The 20,389-nt window shown below is 35.5% G+C and overlaps 3 protein-coding genes across 3 annotated transcripts; all 3 read right to left on the bottom strand.

The window, feature by feature from the left end:
• Positions 1-1,287: 1,287 nt before the first annotated feature.
• On the bottom strand, positions 1,288-4,479 carry LOC133874308 (protein trichome birefringence-like 35). The gene is made up of 6 exons (XM_062312203.1): positions 4,136-4,479; positions 3,693-3,972; positions 3,318-3,489; positions 2,628-2,824; positions 2,385-2,537; positions 1,288-1,815 (listed from the first exon to the last, which is right to left on the bottom strand). The coding sequence occupies exons 1-6, from the start codon at positions 4,326-4,328 to the stop codon at positions 1,485-1,487; spliced, it is 1,326 nt and encodes a 441-aa protein (XP_062168187.1). The 5' UTR covers positions 4,329-4,479; the 3' UTR covers positions 1,288-1,484.
• Positions 4,480-6,575: 2,096 nt separating this feature from the next.
• On the bottom strand, positions 6,576-9,890 carry LOC133872817 (protein trichome birefringence-like 34). The gene is made up of 5 exons (XM_062310432.1): positions 9,409-9,890; positions 9,104-9,275; positions 8,329-8,525; positions 7,669-7,830; positions 6,576-6,961 (listed from the first exon to the last, which is right to left on the bottom strand). The coding sequence occupies exons 1-5, from the start codon at positions 9,747-9,749 to the stop codon at positions 6,619-6,621; spliced, it is 1,215 nt and encodes a 404-aa protein (XP_062166416.1). The 5' UTR covers positions 9,750-9,890; the 3' UTR covers positions 6,576-6,618.
• An 8,276-nt stretch (positions 9,891-18,166) lies between these two features.
• On the bottom strand, positions 18,167-19,274 carry LOC133872816 (abscisic acid receptor PYL4-like). Its single transcript, XM_062310431.1, has one exon. It carries the CDS (start codon positions 19,001-19,003, stop codon positions 18,365-18,367), a length of 639 nt encoding a protein of 212 aa, XP_062166415.1. The 5' UTR covers positions 19,004-19,274; the 3' UTR covers positions 18,167-18,364.
• Positions 19,275-20,389: the final 1,115 nt, after the last annotated feature.

Raw genomic sequence — 20,389 nt, 5'->3', positions numbered from 1 at the left:
TTACTAAGAGTCAATGAGCAATCTGTAAATATAATGATAAAGTAACAATGTTTGATTGATCTACCAGTTTTACGATTTTGGACAAAGTTTTCCTTAGAACTGGGTTGGAAGAAATTCTTCTAACTCAGTCTATTAAATTGAATATTTGTTCTTAAAGCATATGAGAATCATGGATATGGATCCTTAACAATTTGCTGTTCGAATTGCTAACAATTTGGACAACAAATGTGAGAATTTCTATGGCGCTCATATGCCCAAACAGATGGGTGAGTAGCCCAAAATTTGCTTAGGCAGGTAAGTCCCATATTAGTTCTCACATTTGCTGTCCGAATTATTAGCAATTTGGACAGCAAAATTGTTATGGATCTCTATTCGAGAATCATATGCTCGGTTGATCCTATTAACTTTAAAGACAAATATCAGTTTAATAAATTTGATTGAAAGAAGACTCATTTTATTTTTATTTTGTAGGTACGAATAGGGGAATGGTGTTACATTAATTTCAGGTTTTTTTAAGTAATTGATACACCACTAAGATGAGTGTCACATCAATTTGCGGGGCTATAATAAAATTAGTAATGTCCTCAAATATTTTTCTTTTAAATATGTTATGCTGTGAACCGCATGTCATATGATAAGATTATTTACTGTTACATGTAAATCTAAATCTATGTTTTTTTGCTCAGCATAAATTTAAATCCATGCGTATAAAAGTAAATGGCTTCTTTTAATGTTTTTTTGAGAAGATTTTTGTCTTTTTTTTTTTTTTGAAACAAGATTCAAATCTTTTTGATAACAGAGACAATACATTCTCTACGAACAATATCACAGATGATGGGTGGAATATTATGAGTCACAAGATTATAAGAAGGTTTTATCAAATGAACCTATTAAATATTGCTTAAATCTTAGATTCAACTGTTAAACACCTTCAGATACGAATACTAGTGTAAATAAAAAGAATATTTTAATGAGTCACAAGATTAAAATCATTTGGTCCACACTAGAATTAATCTATCCAACGAAGATTAACTCAATATAATTTAATTTTGAAACAGGCAATTCACCATTTGTTTTGTGGTGGCGCCCAATGAGTCTGCATTCAAATGGTGGGTTAATTTCATGCTGGTTATTAGTAAGAGCAAAGTTCCACTTTGTTTGTTAAAACCTAAAGAAAGATCTGTTTTCAAAACATAAACGTCAACGATACAAAACACTCAAAACTAATTTTATGTCACATTAGAATACTTTTTCAAACAAAAATCAATCTCTAAAACGCATTACCAATTGGAGCCGAAATCTTAATCTTTAATATTTGGACCGAACAAATTAACCGAATATCTTGTTACAAGCAACCACTTCCCTTAAGAATGGAAGCATCAACACATTGGCGTTGGCAGGATCAAAACTCAAAATCCCCTCTTCCATTGTTAATTCTCTATATGAAACCAACTAAGAAGACCTTTCTAGTATACATATATTTTTTACAAAAAATGGAATAGTAACTCATTCCACACATCAGGTACACCAGGCAAGCACCAATGTATGCAATCAGAGTAACTTGCAGGGTTCGACAGTTGTTGTGGCCTCAGTGTCTCCCAAAACTTGCGGTAGATCGAAGGGTGGCCGTCTTTCCGATACTCCGAGAGTTGAGTAATATTGAGAACTGAAACCTTTGAACTTAACCTACTGAGGACCTTCTCCACCACGCTCATTGTAGGCAAGTCGGAACCACTTCCCCAGTAGCCTTCCAAATCTATTGGGTTTTTCTCATTATAGCAATTGCCTTCACTTCCTGGTTCCCATTCTCGACTCCTGAGCACAATTTAATTTTTCAAAATTTATTGAGTGGATTACAGGCAAATGTTGAGATATTGACAAATGACCTAATCCTATTGGCTTAATGGCCAACTCTGATTTTAATTTTTGCTCCTAAATCCAGCTTTAAACACAAAAAACTCCTAAAACATGCTAGCTCAAAATCTTTTACGAATTTAAATTAGGGATGTAATATTGACAAATGACCTAATCCTATTGGCTTAATGGCCAACTCTGATTTTAATTTCAGTATTCTAAGTTTATCTAGAGTCCTAAAACATCTCCCAACCCCTAATGGTCGTTCATTTTTCCTTGAAAAGCCTACACATTTTATAACCAATTGAGCATCAATGCTCCTAAATCCAGCTTTAAACACAAAAAAGTCCTAAAACATGCTAGCTCAAAATCTTTTATGAGTTTAAATTAGGGATGTAATAGTGGACAGAAGAAACAATCCAATAGTTGACATTGGTTGCATGTCTGGTGCCTAAACTGAAAGGAAATTGAAAATTAACATTAGAGATGGTATATCTAAATGATGGGATAAAAAGGCTTTTGGCACTCACCAGAGATGCGTCGGGGACATGGTAACAAAAAAGACTCGCTTCTTGAGGGGATCAACTTTAGAAGCCACCCAGTCTGCCCATGCCCCCATGGCCAATTCCATGGCTCCCAGCCCATCTAATTCTTCACAAACCCCATTTTTGTCAGTGCTCCATCTGCGAAAAATACGAAGACGACGATAAATACATATATATAACTCATTTTTTCCTAGTCAGAAACCAGGTTGGTATTATTATTATACTTACAACAGCTTAACCGGGCCTTGTCGCCACCACAAGTATGTGTTGAAAACTAGTATGTCAGCATGCTCCCACTGCGATGCATGCTTAAGGATTGAATCAGGACGGATTATCCGTTCATCCGATCTGTGATTCACAGGGTCATCAGAATTAGATTCAACAAGTAACGGGGCCCAGAGAAATTCCACAGTTGCATTATACTCCTGCGATTGACACAAGATATAACAATGAAGAACAACAATATAAAATTCTCAATATATATATTTTTGGTAGTCTTAACCTTACCCCACCCATAAGCAAGCACAACTCAACATCTCCCCCCCCCCCCCCCCCCCCCCCCCCCCCCCAAATTCATGTCTGTTGTTGGTTATCACCTACTTAAAATGTCCATAAAGAACTTTATCAACAACATATGCTGGCACTTTTTTTTAATGACGTGGAACTCTTTCAAGGCAGAGTCATTTTGTGATCCATCATTGTTGGTCGGGAAAACCCCAGATACATTAACCCACCCACAAGAACCATATATAGGTTGAGTGAGGACTCAAATGGCCAATCTCATACTATTAACCAAAGGAGTCAACCATTCGAGCTAACTCTTGCAAGCATATGCAGGCACGTTTTTCCTCCCTTGTTACACAGACAATCAAATGACTAATACTTTTACTCCAGCCTCTTGGACGGGACCTAGCTTACCTCTGCTCTGAAAATGGTAAGAGGAGCATTTGGCGTGATGGATCTCTTATTTGCCGGAATCACTGACTGTAACAAACACAACATTGATATCCATTGCCCTCTGTTAAGAGAATCCCCCACAAACATTAGCCTTTTCCCTCTCAACTTCTCCCACATTTCAGTCACACTCCATCTACAAAACAAGCCCAAATAAAGAAAAAAAAAACAAATCAATTATCCCAATTAAAAGGAAACTCAGAACTTCACATTGAACTATATACCATTTTTTACACTACATTAGCAACGTAGCACTTATTTGTGAACATCAGATTCTATGGAATTCAAAAATATTGATTTTGCTCAAAAGTCAGAAGCAAAAGAAAGACAGAAAATCACCTCTTCAAATTGCAGTTGTGGGGTTGCCATCTCCAGTACTGGTACCCCAAATCAGACCTCCCATGCTTGTGACACGCTAATTGGTCCGACATATACGGACACTCCGACTCATTATACAGCGGATGAGAAGTATTATCAAACACCCATTTGCCCGAGAACACATCACAGCTCTGCGAAGCCACTCGCCGTTGACCCGTCACCGCGCGACGGTCAACCCATGCAATTCTCCGACCACTATATTCCCTCGTGGAGTTGCACTTACTGAATCTATCCAAAACCTCTACAATTCAAGAAAACCAACCAACACCCATCAAACCAAAACCACGAATCAAAGACACCCAAGTAAAGAAATTAACCCAGAATTCAAAAGCAAACCGACAAAAAAAAAAAAAAAAAAACAGAGTAAAGTAGACCCAGATCCCTAGCGCTATGAACTTGTGTACCTTGACCTGGGTTTAAACGATTTGGCTTAACATATGTGACCGAAGCTTCTTGATGATGATGAACATGGTCCGGGTTTTCTTGGATTCGCTGGATGCTACGTTCGCTGTAGAGGACTGTAAAAACTATGAAGACTAGTAAGAGAACCACCAGCAAAGGAAAGTGGGTTTTCTTTCTGCTCCACCGCTGCATCATAAAAGAACTACGAATTTGCTAAAAAGCAAGCAAATCCGAGACTCTCTCTGTCTCCCTCTCTGGTCTCTCGTCAGAGGTTTTGACTAAAGCAAAGAACATGAAAGGGTTTGGATTTACCGCGAGACTTAAGACCAGGATTGGGTGCTTCCCGTCCCATTGGGCTTGCCTTAGAATCTCTACATTTTCTATTAGATTTTTTACATTTTTGCAGGATAAACAATTTTAATTAATATTTAAAATAATAATACATATTTTATTATCACAATGTTTAAACATTGATGATATGATATAGTTGATTGCACAATTAAATTTAGCTAAAATGGTTATCTAATCGTATCTAGAATGGTCGCCTATTCTTCTTGCTGGCAACTTAAATGAAACAAATGATAGTTATTCTTTGAATCTTTGCCTTATACTCTTAGCATTCTTTAAGTAACTGTTGTGCTGACTTCTATAGTCTGTTCGGTGTACGTACTTTGGGCATGATCATTTCGGTCCAAACCATCAAGTACCGGATTCGCATCCTTGACCTAGGTTGGCCTAGTGAACATATGGTATATCAAACATAATTTATAAATTTTAAATCTATTGCATCTTATTAAGTTATACATTTAGCACACACTCTAATCCTTTAAACGACATGCCATAGGTCATTTCCCTTGAATTTGTTAGCAGAACAAAATAGTTGTTTTATGAGACGAAAATGAAAGTTATTAGACTCCCACACAAGATTTGTGAATGAGTGATTATATAATAATAAAATATAAATAATTTAGTTTAAAAGTAATCAAATTTTATTAACTCTAACAGAGAATTATCTGGAAAATATACTGAATTTTGATCATTGGGCCTGATTGCATTTGACAAAATTAATCATAATAGAGTAGTAATAAAGAATATTATTATGAACTTTGCCTTGTCATGATTAGCTGGATCATTGATTTTGTTGGGGCTGTCTGATTGCTCAGAATGTCCCAGCTGTAATTGTACTATATATATATATACTTAGGAAAGTTTGCTTGATGTCGGTCCCACCTCTAATTTATGGTCCAGATAGGATTTAAACATAATTCCAATATGGCCTACTCCAGATTCAAATGAATTATCGCTTTCTTTCTGATACTCAAAATAATATAATTTGGTTTCAATTTACCATATATAGAGGCAGTCCATCATTATTAAATTTTCCACAAGAATAAAAGGGTACAAGTTTTCCATATATGACTTTAAAATGTACTTTATTCATAATATCACCTCATTTTAAAATTTCCAATGATATAACAATATATTTATTATCCGATAACATATCCACTATTAAGGAGTTGATAATGGAATTGGTTTATGTGCTCTAATAACAAATTAAGTGAGATTTTTTTATAATTTTTTCAATTAGAATTTAGTTTAACTATCTCTTACTTAAAGTACTAGCAGCAGCTTCTTTCTGATTTTTTTTTTTTTTTAAATTTAGGAAACAAAATTACTTTTAACTCTCTTATCCAAATACATTCCACAATAGCTTTCCATATCTTTCTCTATATTATTAAATATTATTTTTTTTACATAATACAAGTTCCTTATCTATTCTCATATTGGATAGCACTGTAGTATTCTCAATATTTAAGGAAGCTGTTGTAGGTGACTTTTTGTGGTCTTTTTTTTTTTTGAAATTTTTTTCTATATTTAAGAAAGGGAAGAGGTTACAGGGAAGTTGTACGTTGCTAGTTCTCTTATGGAAAACTTGAAAGAAAAAAAATCTCGATCTCATGTAGTTACTCTTACAACAACAAAGTCAAATCCCACCATTAGAACTATAAAATCCAATCTAGACCGTTCAATGTTAAAATGAAGAGAATGGTAGCAAAGGTATTCATAATTAGTTTGAGTTCAGCTAGAATAGTTTATTTATATTTATTTATTTAAAAATCAAGTTAAACTTGAGTCACCCTTTAAGGTTTGATTGATAAACAAACTCAAATTGAAGCCATATAGTAATACATTCAGGAATAAATTAACTAGTAAATAGAGATTTAATTAGTCTATACATTTTCAATTTCAACGGTTATGCATGTCTTTTGGTTTTTTCTCCCGTTTTAAACATTTCATTCCGTCAACCTATTGTTCAAATAATTAACGATATATGTCATGTTAGACCAATTAATTAATGCCACATGGTTCTCATTTGACACGTCATATGTTAACTGTACTTAAAACGTAAATTATAAATATACCTTAAATGAAAAAAAAAAAGAGTAGAAACCTGTGATGAATTTTATTTCGAATTGGAGTATCGTCATTGATGAACAATATAAGCATAGAGGAACTCGTTCCAGACATCAGGCACTCCGGGGAGGCACCAATGTATACAGTCTGCATAATTGCTGGGATCAGATATTTGGTCTTCGGTTAGCCGCTCCCACTGCTTCCTGTAGATGGATGGATGGCCTTCTTTTCTGTATTCTGACAGCTGCGTGATGTTAAGCATTTGCACATTCACTCCTCTCGTTTTCAATTCATCGAGCACGGTTTCAACCACCCGCATCATTTTTGGATCCGAATCGCTTCCCCAGTACCCCTCTCTTGAAACTAGCTCTGTTTCTGTGTAACAATTTTCACCCCCACCCCAATCTTTACCCCTGAAATATATATATATATATATATAAATCTCGACTGTAAATTTTATTTTTAACAGTCACTGATATTGACAACCTTTTTCGATCCCAAGAGAAAAACATGAACAAGAGTACAAGACAATTTATAAAACATTATTTGGGTTGGGATTCTTTCCTTTTTTTTTCTTTTCTTTTCTTTTTTTTTTTGGTGTATAAGTATATATATATATATATATATATATGCTGCAAGAGGTATTACAAAGTAAGTTTGTCAATGTAGTTTTGGGGGTGTTTGTTTTGTGTTTTTAGTTTCAAAAAGTATTCTGATGTGATTATATGTGAAGAGAGTTTTCGTGTTTTGAGAAGAGTTTTGTATTTTAAGATTTTTGTTTATGTCTTTAACTTGAGAAGAGAAAACAAAGTTATTGACAACATGGCCACATCTTTTTTTACTACAAGTCCATTGCAATTTGACATCTCAGTCCATGTGAGATTTACCATGTCATGCACTAAACAATTAATATTTTAGCTGTTTAGTGGTTTACATAGTAAGTATCGTATAGATTATCACATTGATTTGAAACCAAAAAAATTTTTAGTTTCGTGTCTCTCTTTCCCTCTCTCTCTCTCTCTCTCTATATATATATATATATATATTACTAATGCACCATTAATTTGTTGACAAAAAAAGTAATGGATAATTTTGGATGATTTGGTATTAGTGGAGATACCTTTCATGAGTTGGTGACATGCTAACAAAAAACAATTGGGTCTTGGTTCTATTAACGTGGACTTCCAACCAATCAGACCATGTCCTCATAGCCATCTCATAGACCCGCAGCATCTCTACCTTTTTGTAAATCGCATCATGAGGGCTTTCGAATGATCCCCACCTAATCATTAATTGCCATATCAAAAATCAAGATAATTAATTAGGTTAATAAGTCAATGGTGGTTCCAACAAATCAAATGACAATACTAAAAGGATTAATGCAATGAACAGATCACTTTTATCTCAATGTTGTAATGGAGGACTTCTTAGCATTGGCAGATTAGCAAAATGAGATAAGTATAATTTTTAGTATTGCTCTATTTAGAGTGGCTTTAGCATTGTAAATTTTTTTTTTTTTGGCAAAAGTGTAATTTTAAATTAAATCCGTAAAAAATATATTGATCATTTGAAAGTATGTTATTAAAAAATTACGTTTTGAAAATGTAGAAAAATTTGTGTTTTTAAATCACATGCAAAAGTATGCGTCTTAAAAAACTTGATTTTACCAAACCCTAAATTGTGTTTTAAAAAAATTCATTTTCAAATCACAAAACCAAACAAATTGGTGGTGATGGAGCTGCTAATTGTTGGATTTTAATTTGTAATGTATTTTACTCACAAGACATTCATTTGGGGCCTTCTCCACCAGAGGTAGGAATCAAACACGAGTATGTCTGCGTCGGTCCAATGCCTAGCATGCTTCTCAATTGCCTTCACTCTCACAATCCGATCTGGTAACCGGTGGTTCACTGGATGGTCGGAGTTCGATTCCACTAGCAACGGAGCCCAGTAGAACTCAATCGATGCATTGTATTCCTTCATTGGATTAGCTAACTATTAGCTTCTCTAGTATAATTAATTTACAACACTTTGAAAAGCAACAAGTTTGGCAATTACGGAACTAGTTGTTCCAACTAATATTAATGAAGTTTTTCTTCAAACTGAATTGTCAGTCGATTAAATTATTAGTATTCATCCTTAAAACACATAATTCTCACAAAAATTATATGCTCTGTTAATTGACATATGTCTGTCAATGGATTTTCTTCATTGACTTTGGGGGTATGTCAAGAGGCTAGGGTCCAGTTATTAGTAATTCAGACAAAAAATATGAAAAAGTTAATATACAACTCACATGTTCAAGCAGGTGAATGGACTGCTCAAGACATGTTTGAACAAGTAATTCTCATTAAAATTATCTCTTATTTACTGTCCGAATTACGATCTGAATAGTTAAATTTGGTGGATATCTATCCAAGTTAAGAAGACAATTATAGTCAATACGATGCCTATTTCTCGGGCATCCCTAAATTCATAGCCCTACGTGCATGCACGTCTTCAACTTTATAGCGGCAGCAAATATATTAGGGGAAATATATATATGAAATACTCACAATGGCCTTAAAGGAGACTAGTGAGCCATTGCCGTTCATTGATTTAAGCGTTGGAGGGATCGATGAATCAACCAGGCAAACCATGGACACCCACTGGCCCCTATTCAGGGAATCTCCAACAAACACAAGCCTCTTGTTCCTCAGTCTCTCCAGCAACGCTGTGGCATTGAACCTAGCTTATATATTAACATAGAAAAAACGTCCACAAAAAGCTCAAAAACACAGACAAAACACATCTTTAAACATATATATAAACATCATCATCATCATCATCATTTGTTGTATATATGTATGTGTATAGATACCTAGGAAGGTTGCACTGGTGAGGTTGCCACCTCCAGTTCTGATAGCTCAAGTCTTTTCTCCCAAACTTCCCACAAGCCAACTGATCAGACATGAATGTGCACTGGTTCTCCTTGTACAGAGGGTAAGTTTGGTTATCAAACACCCACTTGCCTGAAAACAAATTGCAGTGCGACAATGAATCATCGCCGCTGCAGGTTCTGTCTTCCGATGGCCGTCCAGTACTGTCTTGGGTAAGATAAACGGCGGTGATGATTAGGAGGGTGAGGAGGAGGCCGATAAGGGAATGGACGCTGCTTCTGATTCCCCACGTTCCAACAACCATTTGGGTTTTCTTCGCCATTGATCTATCAACTTCTCCTTAATTCTCCGTGTGTGGGGATTCTATGCTAGCTTCGTCCTTTTTGAAGTTTCTAGCGGTAGGTGAGAATCACTTTTCATGAATTAGGAGTAGTGGAATTTCAGTTTTGGGTAGTTTGCTGAAAGCAATAGTTGGTTTAAATTGCACGCACTATATATGACCAAAATAGCACTATCGCCAGGAGAAAAAGGGTCTGCTCGCCGTACTGTGGATAAAAGGGAGAAAAAGGGTCATATATATAAAAGAATGTTAGAGCTACCATTCCTAGTGTCCTTTTGGTGTACTGTATATATATATATCATCGCGCTATTCATGATCTGAAGCCCAAATATATATTTATATGTTAATGAAAAATTTCAAAATCATGGGCCATAATTAACCCCCTGACTCGTCCCTGACCGATATTGACATACCTTAATATCAACGTTATTTTATAATGGATAAAACGAAATAAGTCAATGGCAAGGGCTATATGGGTGAATTAGGCCATAACCAAATCCGTAACTTAGACCTCATGAGCTGTTCTATTGGTTAGAGTTGTTGGCATCTCTACATCCATGTTCGTTGGAGTAAAGGAGCCTCAAAAAACTGAAGAGTCTCAAACCCTAACGGTCATGGATTTGAACCCAAAAAATGATGGCATTTGCCCGATTGCTTGTGAATATGTTGGTGTCCTTCAATCCCATGTCTTCTTGTTTCCTCAGTGTTGTGAATAATCATACTCTTGGTCGAATTAGGGTAATAATTTCAATCTGGGTTTAATAAAGAATTTTGAATGGCCGGTGATAGGATTCCCAGAACAGATCAAACTCCAGGCATTCCTAGTTTAAACGGAAATAGTAAACCTAATTTAGATTTGACTCCACCTTTTTTGCCTTTAATTAAACTTATACCCCTAGTATAAACGACATACTGATTATTTTATGCATTGAACACACTTTTCTCTCAAAAACTAATTTAGGCATCAGAGCGAAACCCCTAGAAGGGTTTCTTAATTTTAGTTGTTTTGCAGTATTCTTGAGAATCGCAAAGAACATCGAAGAACGTACAATTCACACCGCATCGAAAACTGTCCTAACACTCAGCTTCATTATTCTGTCTAACAAAAACGTATCCCACTTAAAATTGGGTCAAGTTTTAATTGTTCAAATTAACTTTGTAGTAAACCAAATACAGCTATTCTAGTGGCCAAAAGTGGTGGTTCAGCAACTTTCAATAACGGAGTTAGGAGTGAACGAATCATCCAAATGATTAAAATAAAAAGAAAAAAAGAAGAAAAGAAAGGTGGTTCGGCCACCCCAACCTCCCCAATACGTAAAATATATATATATAAGGAATGCTAAAGATCTCCTGGTGTTCTCCCGGTGTATATCTGGAATGATATAGATGTAATTTTTTTAATCAAAAAAATTACATCTATATTATCTAAAAAGACATAAATATAATTTTTTTAATTTTTTAATTATAGAGAAATGTTAGAGCTAGCATCTCCTAGTGTTCTTTTGGTGTATATATATATATATATATATATATATATATATATATATATATATATATATATATATATATCATCGCGTTATTCATGATCTGAAGCCCATATATATATATATATATATATATATATATATATGTTAATGAAAAATTTCAAAATCATGGGCCATAATTAACCCCCTGACTCGTCCCTGACCGATATTGACATACCTTAATATTAACGTTATTTACACTTTTAGATTCATATTTGGATAATGGATTAAACGAAATAAGTCAATGGCAAGGGGTATATGGGTTAACCAAATCCGTAACTTAGACCTCATGAGCTGTTCTATTGGTTAGAGTTGTTGGCATCTCTTCATCCATGTTCGTTGGAGTAAAGGAGCCTCAAAAAACTGAAGAGTCTCAAACCCTAACGGTCATGGATTTGAACCCAAAAAATGATGGCATTTGCCCGATTGCTTGTGAATATGTTGGTGTCCTTCAATACCATGTCTTCTTGTTTCCTTAGTGTTGTGAATAATCATACTCCTGGTCGAATTAGGGTAATAATTTCAATCTGAATTCAATAAAGACTTCTTGAAGAATTTGATCAACAGTTCAACTCACAGTTGAATGGTGATAGGATTCTCAGAACAAATCAAACTCCAAACACTCCTAATTTAAACGGAAATAGTAAACCTAATTTAGATTTGACTCCACTTTTTTTGCTTTTAATTAGGCTTATACCCTAGGTATAAACGACATACTGATTATTTTATGCATTGAGCACACTTTTATCTCAAAAACTAATTTAGGCATCAGAGCGAAACCCCTAGAAGGGTTTCTTAATTTTAGTTGTTTTGCAGTATTCTTGAGAATCGCAAAGAACATCGAAGAACATACAGTTCACACCGCACTAAAAACTGTCCTAACACTCTGCTTCATTATTCTGTCTAACAAAAATGTATCCCACTTAAAATTGGGTCAAGTTTTAATTGTTCAAATTAACTTTGTAGTAAAGCAAATACAGCTATTCTAGTGGCCAAAAGTGGTGGTTTAGTAACTTTCAATAACCGAGTTGGGAGTGGTCGAATCATCCAAATGATAAAAAGAAAAAAGAAAAAAGAAAGGTGGTTCGGCCAACCCAGCCTCCCCGTGAGATTGGCCTCATATTTACGAGTGCAATTGTTGTTGATGCAATTGATTGCACGAGTAGCCTTAGATCATGTTGAAAATTATTTCATGAAAATCCAAGTTTATCTCTAATTTGAAAATATGAAATTTTAAGTTTATCTTAAATTTGAATATTTAAATTTCCCTCTATTTCTTTTTATTATTCTTTGTCCCACATTGAAAAGCTATGAGTATTTTTTGTGCTTTATAAGCATTTATCAAGCTCTTATACTAAAGAGAAATTATCACTACACTCATTTCTCACAACAGCTCTACAACAAGCTAACGTGGCTGGTAATATTTTATTATTTTTTTACAAAAAGAAAAGAAAACAGAACAAAAAAAATAATAAAATATTACCAGCCACGTCAGCTTGTTGTGGAGCTGTTGTGAGAAATTAGTGTAGGAATCATTTCTCTATACTAAATAAGATTTTGAGTATATATGTTCTAGTTGTGCCAGTTGCGTCACCCCAGTGTGAAGCACTGGTCGTCGCACAGTAATATTTTTTAAATACGTAACTGTTTTCTAAACTGTCAAAAACTATATTTTCTAACTGTATTTTCAACAATCATAAATTGTTTTTTCAACAGTTAGAAACTGCTGTAAACTGATTATGAGTTTTTTTTTTCAAATAAAAACTATATTGTTCCAGCAGATTTGACACTTCTTTTTCTTATCTTCTTTTTTATATTTTCTGCTGTTACAGAATTTCGAGATTCAGAGTACTGTTTAGAATTTGCAATCTGCACACTACATTTGGGTAGTATTGTATCCTGAGGACAAAAATTGTTGTATTCCCTTTTGCAGAACTTATTGTTTAAGTGGGAAGCAATATTTGTCTAAGAGACAGATTTACATTCGCCTTACTGTCCAATGTTCTTTCTATACAATTTTTTATTTTCTTCTTTCTTCAACTTGCTGTAGCTCCACATGTTTATATTTTCCAACAGATCAAGAATGCATGCAAGAGGAAAATGCAAAGTTAGCTCGAAGACATGCTAGGAGTGTCAGTTGGGATACTTTTGATGCTTAAGTTAATAAGGGTTTTTCTGTGATGAAAATGGGAATGCAATAGCACTAGGGTATGGAGCTATAGAATATATGTATCTAGAATACTTGTTGTCTTCCTTTGCTTATCCAGAGTATTTATTTCCTCTATATAGATCTAGCCAGGTGTCATCGATCCAAGGATAGGTACGACCTTTCTTAAATATCCTTCACTAGTAAGGTACAGTCTTGGGCTCCTGGAAAGGATGGAACTACGTATAGACCAAGAGGAGCCATGGCCTTGGTTTCCAAATTTTCTTTTAATTTTTTTTTTATGTTATATATATGTATAAAAGAATTTTTAGGCTTAAAAATTAAGTTTCGCCCCTTATCAAAAATAGATTCGATCTTTTATTCATATTTTGACTCTTCTGAACATTAAATCCTAATTCCGTCCCTAATTGCCATGATCGCATGACAACAACGGTGTGATCACTCGAATTTGTATGGTGACCTCAAACATAGAATAATGAATGGTTTAGCAAGTATATATATACTGGAGTTTCTTATTTATGAATTCCTGAAATTCATCTAATTATTGTTGGTCATAATTAATATTGTCTATAAAGTGTGCTGAACCAGTTGGAAGTATCCCAGTAGGTTTACTTGTTATTTTTCATGTCATTGTATTCAGTGATAAGGTCAATTTTGGTTGCCCGTACACACCATGAATATATCAAAGTTTTACTACAAAATTAAAAGTCTTGAAAAATATATGAAAATAATATAACTCAAGCATGTAGCGTAATACATCAGCTGGTAGCCTGATATCACTACAAAAAAAAAAAGACATTTATGGAAGGTTTTAGAAACCGTCTAGAAAATAAAATTTGCAGATGGTTTTTTTGAAACCGTTTGAAAAAAATTTATTATGGACGGTTTGATTAAACCATCTATAAAATTCCAGACGGTTTTAACTAAACCGTCTATAAATTTATAGGCGGTTTTTTTTTAAAACCGTCGATAAATTTTATTTCCAGACGGTTTAGTTAAAATCGTTTGGAATTTTTTTTTCCCACGCCATGTCATCAATCCGCGTGATACCTCTTATTTCACCACGTCCGTCAGATTTATTTCCCAACCAAAATCAGAACCATCTCTCTCTCTCTCTCTCTCTCTCTCGCTCTCTCTGATCTCTCAGTCTTCTTCTTCCCCCAAAACTAGCTCTCTTCTCCCCAAATCTCTCTTCTCTCTCTCGTCTCTCTGATCCTTCTCACTAGGTGGCGATCTCGCCCAGATATGCGTCCACGGTCTTGGCGACTCTCTGCATCGCAGTGGAGCAGTGCTCTCCGAAATCACCGGCGACCTCGTTGTCCATGGTATCGATGTTCTTATCATCCTCGTTGACGGGGATGGACGTGACGTAGGCCTCGCGGTCATTGCCGCCATATAGGTCGGTGTCGAAGGTGACGGAGGTCAAGGAAGCCAGTTGCTGCTCCATACGCCTCCGCTCTTCCTAGGTCTTCGCGATCTCCGGGTCCATGGCGAAATGGTCGAAATTAGGGTTTTCAGATTTTCGGTCGTAATGTTGAACTTGAAGGGATTTGTAGTTGGTCTCGACACTCCAGAGCATGCCGGAGAAGGCAGCAGAGGAAGTTGAAAAAAACCAGAGCATGTCGGCGATGAAAAAAAAAAAAACCAACGAGAGAGATAATGGATATTAATTAATGATATTAATATATAAAACAAAAGGAAATAAATCGAAACATGAATTTTTTTTTATATATAAAAATAATGAAGTCTAGACGGTTTTGGGCAAAACCGTCCAAAATTTTCTGGACGGTTTGGGTCAAACTGTCTGGAATTCCGGACGGTTTTGCCCAAACCGTCTAGAAATTCATTTAGCGACATCATATCCTAGACGGTTTAAAACCGTCTGGAATGGTTTTTCTGCATTTAAACCGTCCAGAATTTGCATTTTTTTTTTTTTTTGGTAGTGTATGTATATCTTTTAGTGGCATATATTGTATTTTGTTCTTACAATTAAAATAAGGGAAAATAAACATGCAAGGCAGACATGAATGCAATTTTTTAACCATATAATTAAAAAAAATAAAATAAAATAAAACGTATCTAAAAAATTGGGATGAATATCCACTACTTACTTTGTTTGATTCAAAAGGCGAATAGGCCCCCAACTAGCCGCATGCACTTTTTGTAGTATAAAAAATAATTTAGTAGTCATCGAAATAGACCAAAATAACAATTTAGTCCATACAGTTAAATTCTGTCAAAACACTTAACAGATTCCGTTAGTGTGCCACGATAGCACCACTAAAATAATGACATGTGTCACTTTAAAATATATATATATATATATATATATATATATAAATTTTAAATTAAAAAATTAATTTACAAAAAGAAAAGAAAATGAGTGGCTACCAGTCCTGCAAGCCACCTCATTTCCTTTTTTATTTATTTATTTTATATATATAAATTAAAAATGATATTTGTCATCATTTTATTAGTACTAACATGGCACACTAACAGAATCCGTCAAGTGTTTTAATAGAATTTGACTGCGTGGACTAAATTGTTATTTTGGTCTATCTCATAAATTTCTAAATTATTTTTTATACTATAAAGAACGATTTATAATGAGGAATGCTAAAGCTCCTTCTAGTATTTTTTTGATGTCTATTGGAAGCTATGACATAATTGTAATAAAAACTTTAAAAAACTTAATTGTTATTTTGGTCTATCTCATAAATTTCTAAATTATTTTTTATACTATAAAGAACGATCTATAATGAGGAATGTTAAAGCTCATTCTAATATTTTTTTGGTATCTATTGAAAGCTATGACATAAATGTAATAAAAAATTTAAAAAATTTCATTCATGTCATTCAGAAGGATATAAATATAATTTTTTTTATTACATTTATGTCATTTCAGATACACACGCGAAGAACATTAATAAAAAAAAAAAAGAAAAAAAAAAGAAAGAAAGAAAAACCTCTAGCATTCATTGTTTAAAATTTCCACCAACCAAAAAACGGGTCTTACATTTATTCCAAATTCGAACGAGTACAGTCAACGCGTAGAGGTCTTTCAACAATTTTGTCCCATACATTGTCAACAGTAAGCATAGACGTTTTGCACGGTTTAGATAATCGTCTCGAAAAGTTTTCACAGAGAGAGAGAGAGACGGTAAGGGTGGCGTGAACGCATTCAAAAGTAGACAACACAGGACACGGGGATCATTAAAAGCAGACTCTTCGCGCCCCCCACCCCCCACTTGCATACCAACTTGCAGAAACCGTCCCATTCAAGACCCAGCATTCACGAAGAGAGAGAGAGAGAGCGCATGCAAGTTGCATTTCTTTCTTTAAAAACATATCGAAGAGATAGAGGTAGAGGGAGAAAGAGATGGAGAAGACAAAAGAAGCTGCAACTTGCATTTTTCTTTAACAGCTAGTTGATTGAGCTTTCAAAAGTCCAAGTTGCAGCCGCGCAGCTAGCTGTTGTTGATGATTCCCATCACGTTATTTTTGAGTGTTTTTTAATTCAACATCCGTCCAAACCCCCCCATGCATACCTCACCCCCAGAAACTTCCTGGCTCCACCAAAAGCCCCCACAAAACTTTCATTCCTCTCTCTTTTTTAAAAACGTTTGGAGGAACAAAGTTGCCACACCATGTGCGTGCATGAATATAAGCATAAGGAGTTCCTAAGGCGACTATGCTACTGCTGGTTTTGTGCTGCTAGCTAGAGATAATATAGATTTTATAAAAGTCTTTGTCACGTAAACTGTTATATCAGCTTGTTACGTTTACAAACTGACAAGATAATTCGCGTATATGAGACTCATTTTGTTAAAAGCTTAATCCTTGATTAAATATTGAATTGGTTAAACCATTAACACTTAAAATTGTGACATTTTTTCACGCTTTTGAATCTAATGTTTACATAAAGCAACCGACTCTATTGATAGTACGGTGACTCAATGATAAGCATTTCTCTCTTTTGGTTGCCGGCTTCAATCACTTATTAATATTGAATAGCTTAACATTATATTCATACTTAATAATAATACATTTTACTCCAACTTACAAGTAATCTCTTTTGTGACTATAAGTAGGCATAACGTGTTCCTATTCTTATACCAATTTATATTATTGGAGGCTTAACCAATGATTCAAAAGTCCTAACCATTAAATGTGCTGACTTAGTTAAAAACCTTAATCCTTCCTACCATCGTAACATATTTAGATATTTACAGTTTTGTCTTACTCTATTAATTATTTATTTTATCAAATGGGTTATGAAGTTGTGGAAAATCGAAAAAAAAAAATGTATGGGCGAAAAATGGTCGCATCACCGCCGTCGTCATAGACGCGCTAACTTCATGAGGGTATACGCTCGGACCGGCTGTTTCACGTGGGAAACTTGGAATGCACGTGACCACCAACTTTTATTATTCAAAAAGAAGAAGAGTCCTCCTTCCATTTTTGTTGGTCTTCTAAGTTCTATCCGATCAATCTGATTTCTCAGTTCTGACCGACACTGTGGAATCGTACCGTCTCCGTCTGAACCCCCAAATATGCCTCCATTTTCACACTGTCACTGTAATCTTTCTTTTCCTTCTTTTCTTTTCGTTTTAAAATCTATATTATAATTGATAATATATACATACGCTGTAGCGGCCGTATCAACCACATTATAAAAAACAGCGAAAGAACAGGGACTAGTGGAGGCATTATGTCATAACTCTCAAACAATATTATTATTGTATTACACAGAAAAATATGCAGCAAAAGTGAGATGAGATCGAACTAGTGCGGCTATGACGTTAACTGGATGTTTCAATTGGCAAACCCACATCGGATAATCACAAAAAAAAAAAGAAAAAAAAGGACGGTGTATTAATATTTATAATATGAGGAAAATTTACTCTTTACGACGACGACTTGTCGAGTCGGCCCAAGTTCTCGGCGATCTGAGTCAGTGACTGAAGGTTGCACCGAACGATGGTGTCGACGAACACTGAAGTGTCCTCCCTGGTGTTCCCGGGCGGCACATCGACCACGTAGGACTCGATCACGACGGTGCCGTTGCCCGCGGGTGACGGGTGGAGGGTGGTCACCGACCGGTAGTTGGCGAGGCGGTGGTCGCCACCGACGACGCTGAAGCTGATGACGTGGCGCTCTTCGTCGAGAATCTCGAGGCGCTCGGTGCTACGCGCCGCGGGGAGGCCCGAGACGACGCGGACCTCGCGGAGGGTGCCCACGTCGCCGTCGCCTACGATGACGTTGCAGCTCTTGACGAAGTGCTTGTAGGCCTGGGGGTTGTCGAAGCGGCGCACCACGGACCAGACGGTGTTGACCGGTGCGGCGATATCCTGCACCACGGCGGAGCAGCACTGATTGGGCCCCACCGCGTGCGTGTGGTGGCGCGCCACGGTGTCCGGCACTTGGGTGGCGCAGGTGAGAGGGAACCACTCGTTGTGGACGCACTTCGTGGCGGTGTTGGTGGGTGTGGCGTTGATTCTGTGGAGTAGGAGTGAGGATTTGGGAGGAGGAGGGCTTGAAAGCATTTTTGGACGATCTTTTTGGGTTGATGGGGGTTCAGATGTTCACTTTTGGCGTTGTATATATATCTGTGGAGCTGGGTATAACGTATTGTGTATATAACTACATATATATATAGAGAGAGAGAGAGAGAGAGAGAGGAGAGAGAGGGTGGGCCGCGAGGAGAGTTGGGCTAGTCGCTTTCCAACTCTTCCCAGAGGTGGTGGCTCCGGCAGATCTTTACAGTGGGAAATGAGAGGGAGAGGGGGTTAGTTGGATTTGCAGAAGATATACAGAAAAGCGTTAAATTAAGGTTCATGTGGGATGATAAAATAGAAGCTACTAGCTAGTGGGGCTGTGTTCAATTACAAGGGTGACCCTGGCTTTTTATTGGAGTAAATTACAGTCCACTCTGTAGACAAAATTGAGGTTTTTTAGATTATTAACTTTGGTGCATAATTTATTTTCCAATAATGTTTTATGGGATACTAACCCCGACCCGAATTGTATATGTGATATTTGCAATTTTGATCCGTCTTGAGTAAAATAAGGGAAATTTGCACTCCCGTTTTCTTCTTACTCTCCCGAAAATGCAATGTAAACCGTTCTTGTTAAATACTTGTTTTGTCGAAATACAGATTTACAAAAATTGTTTCGTATTTTGAGTTGTTTTTTAATATTTTATTTTCAAAAAAACAAAAAAGGAAAAAAAAAAAAAAACACAAACATAAACTGGTAAACTACCATGTTTTTGCTCTTGCAAGCTGTAGGGGTTTTTGCGTCATTTGGTATCCCAAAATCCCTCACCAACTGAAGTGGCACCCTTGGTAATATTTGGGGACAAAAAGGTCCATATGGCAGAACTGCTCCCAAAAAGACTGGCAAATGGACGATCAACTTGATGAGATAAGGATTTAAATTTACGCAGTTGATTCACAAAGACAAATCTGAACGAAGACAAATTGGACCATTTCCCTTTCCCACATTTCAATTACTTCCACTTTTTCTTCCGTTATTTATCCTCTACTTGCCCATTGACGCATGCTCTCTTCCGTGCCAATAATGCTACGTACATATTATTTTTGTATTTTTTTTTTTATCATTTTAAAATTAACGTGGCTCTTAAAATTATTATTAAATTAAAATTTAATAGTAATTTATCATAAATTCAATTATAATTTTAAAAATCACATCAATTTTAAAGGGACTAAAAAAAAAACACAAAAATAATATGTAGCATCACTCCTTTCATGCCCCGCCAAATCAACTGTTTTTTTTTTTCAATTATTCTTCAAACCACGCTTGTATCCACAATTATCTCGATATTAATCAATTTTTAAAATTTTGTTAATAAAGACCGACACATTAATAGAGTAAGATATTGGTGGATAAATGAGTGAATTTTATAATTG

Source organism: Alnus glutinosa, chromosome 7 (assembly GCF_958979055.1).
Source record: "Alnus glutinosa chromosome 7, dhAlnGlut1.1, whole genome shotgun sequence".
Lineage (NCBI taxonomy): Eukaryota > Viridiplantae > Streptophyta > Magnoliopsida > Fagales > Betulaceae > Alnus > Alnus glutinosa.
Note: the sequence above shows the minus strand (reverse complement) of the source record. Positions and strands in the feature narration are given on the sequence as shown.

Excerpts from the sequence above, each read along its gene's own strand:
- LOC133874308 (XM_062312203.1), bottom strand. The coding sequence starts at position 4,328 with ATGATGCAGCGGTGGAGCAGAAAGAAAACCCACTTTCCTTTGCTGGTG. Across the intron at positions 2,825-3,317 it reads TTACCATTTTCAGAGCAGAG|GAGTATAATGCAACTGTGGA; the intron begins GTAAGCTAGGTC and ends TGTCAATCGCAG. Across the intron at positions 1,816-2,384 it reads ATGTCCCCGACGCATCTCTG|GAGTCGAGAATGGGAACCAG; the intron begins GTGAGTGCCAAA and ends AATTGTGCTCAG.
- LOC133872817 (XM_062310432.1), bottom strand. The coding sequence starts at position 9,749 with ATGGCGAAGAAAACCCAAATGGTTGTTGGAACGTGGGGAATCAGAAGC. Across the intron at positions 8,526-9,103 it reads TAGTCTCCTTTAAGGCCATT|GAATACAATGCATCGATTGA; the intron begins GTGAGTATTTCA and ends AATCCAATGAAG. Across the intron at positions 6,962-7,668 it reads ATGTCACCAACTCATGAAAG|GGGTAAAGATTGGGGTGGGG; the intron begins GTATCTCCACTA and ends TATATATTTCAG.
- LOC133872816 (XM_062310431.1), bottom strand. The coding sequence starts at position 19,003 with ATGCTTTCAAGCCCTCCTCCTCCCAAATCCTCACTCCTACTCCACAGA.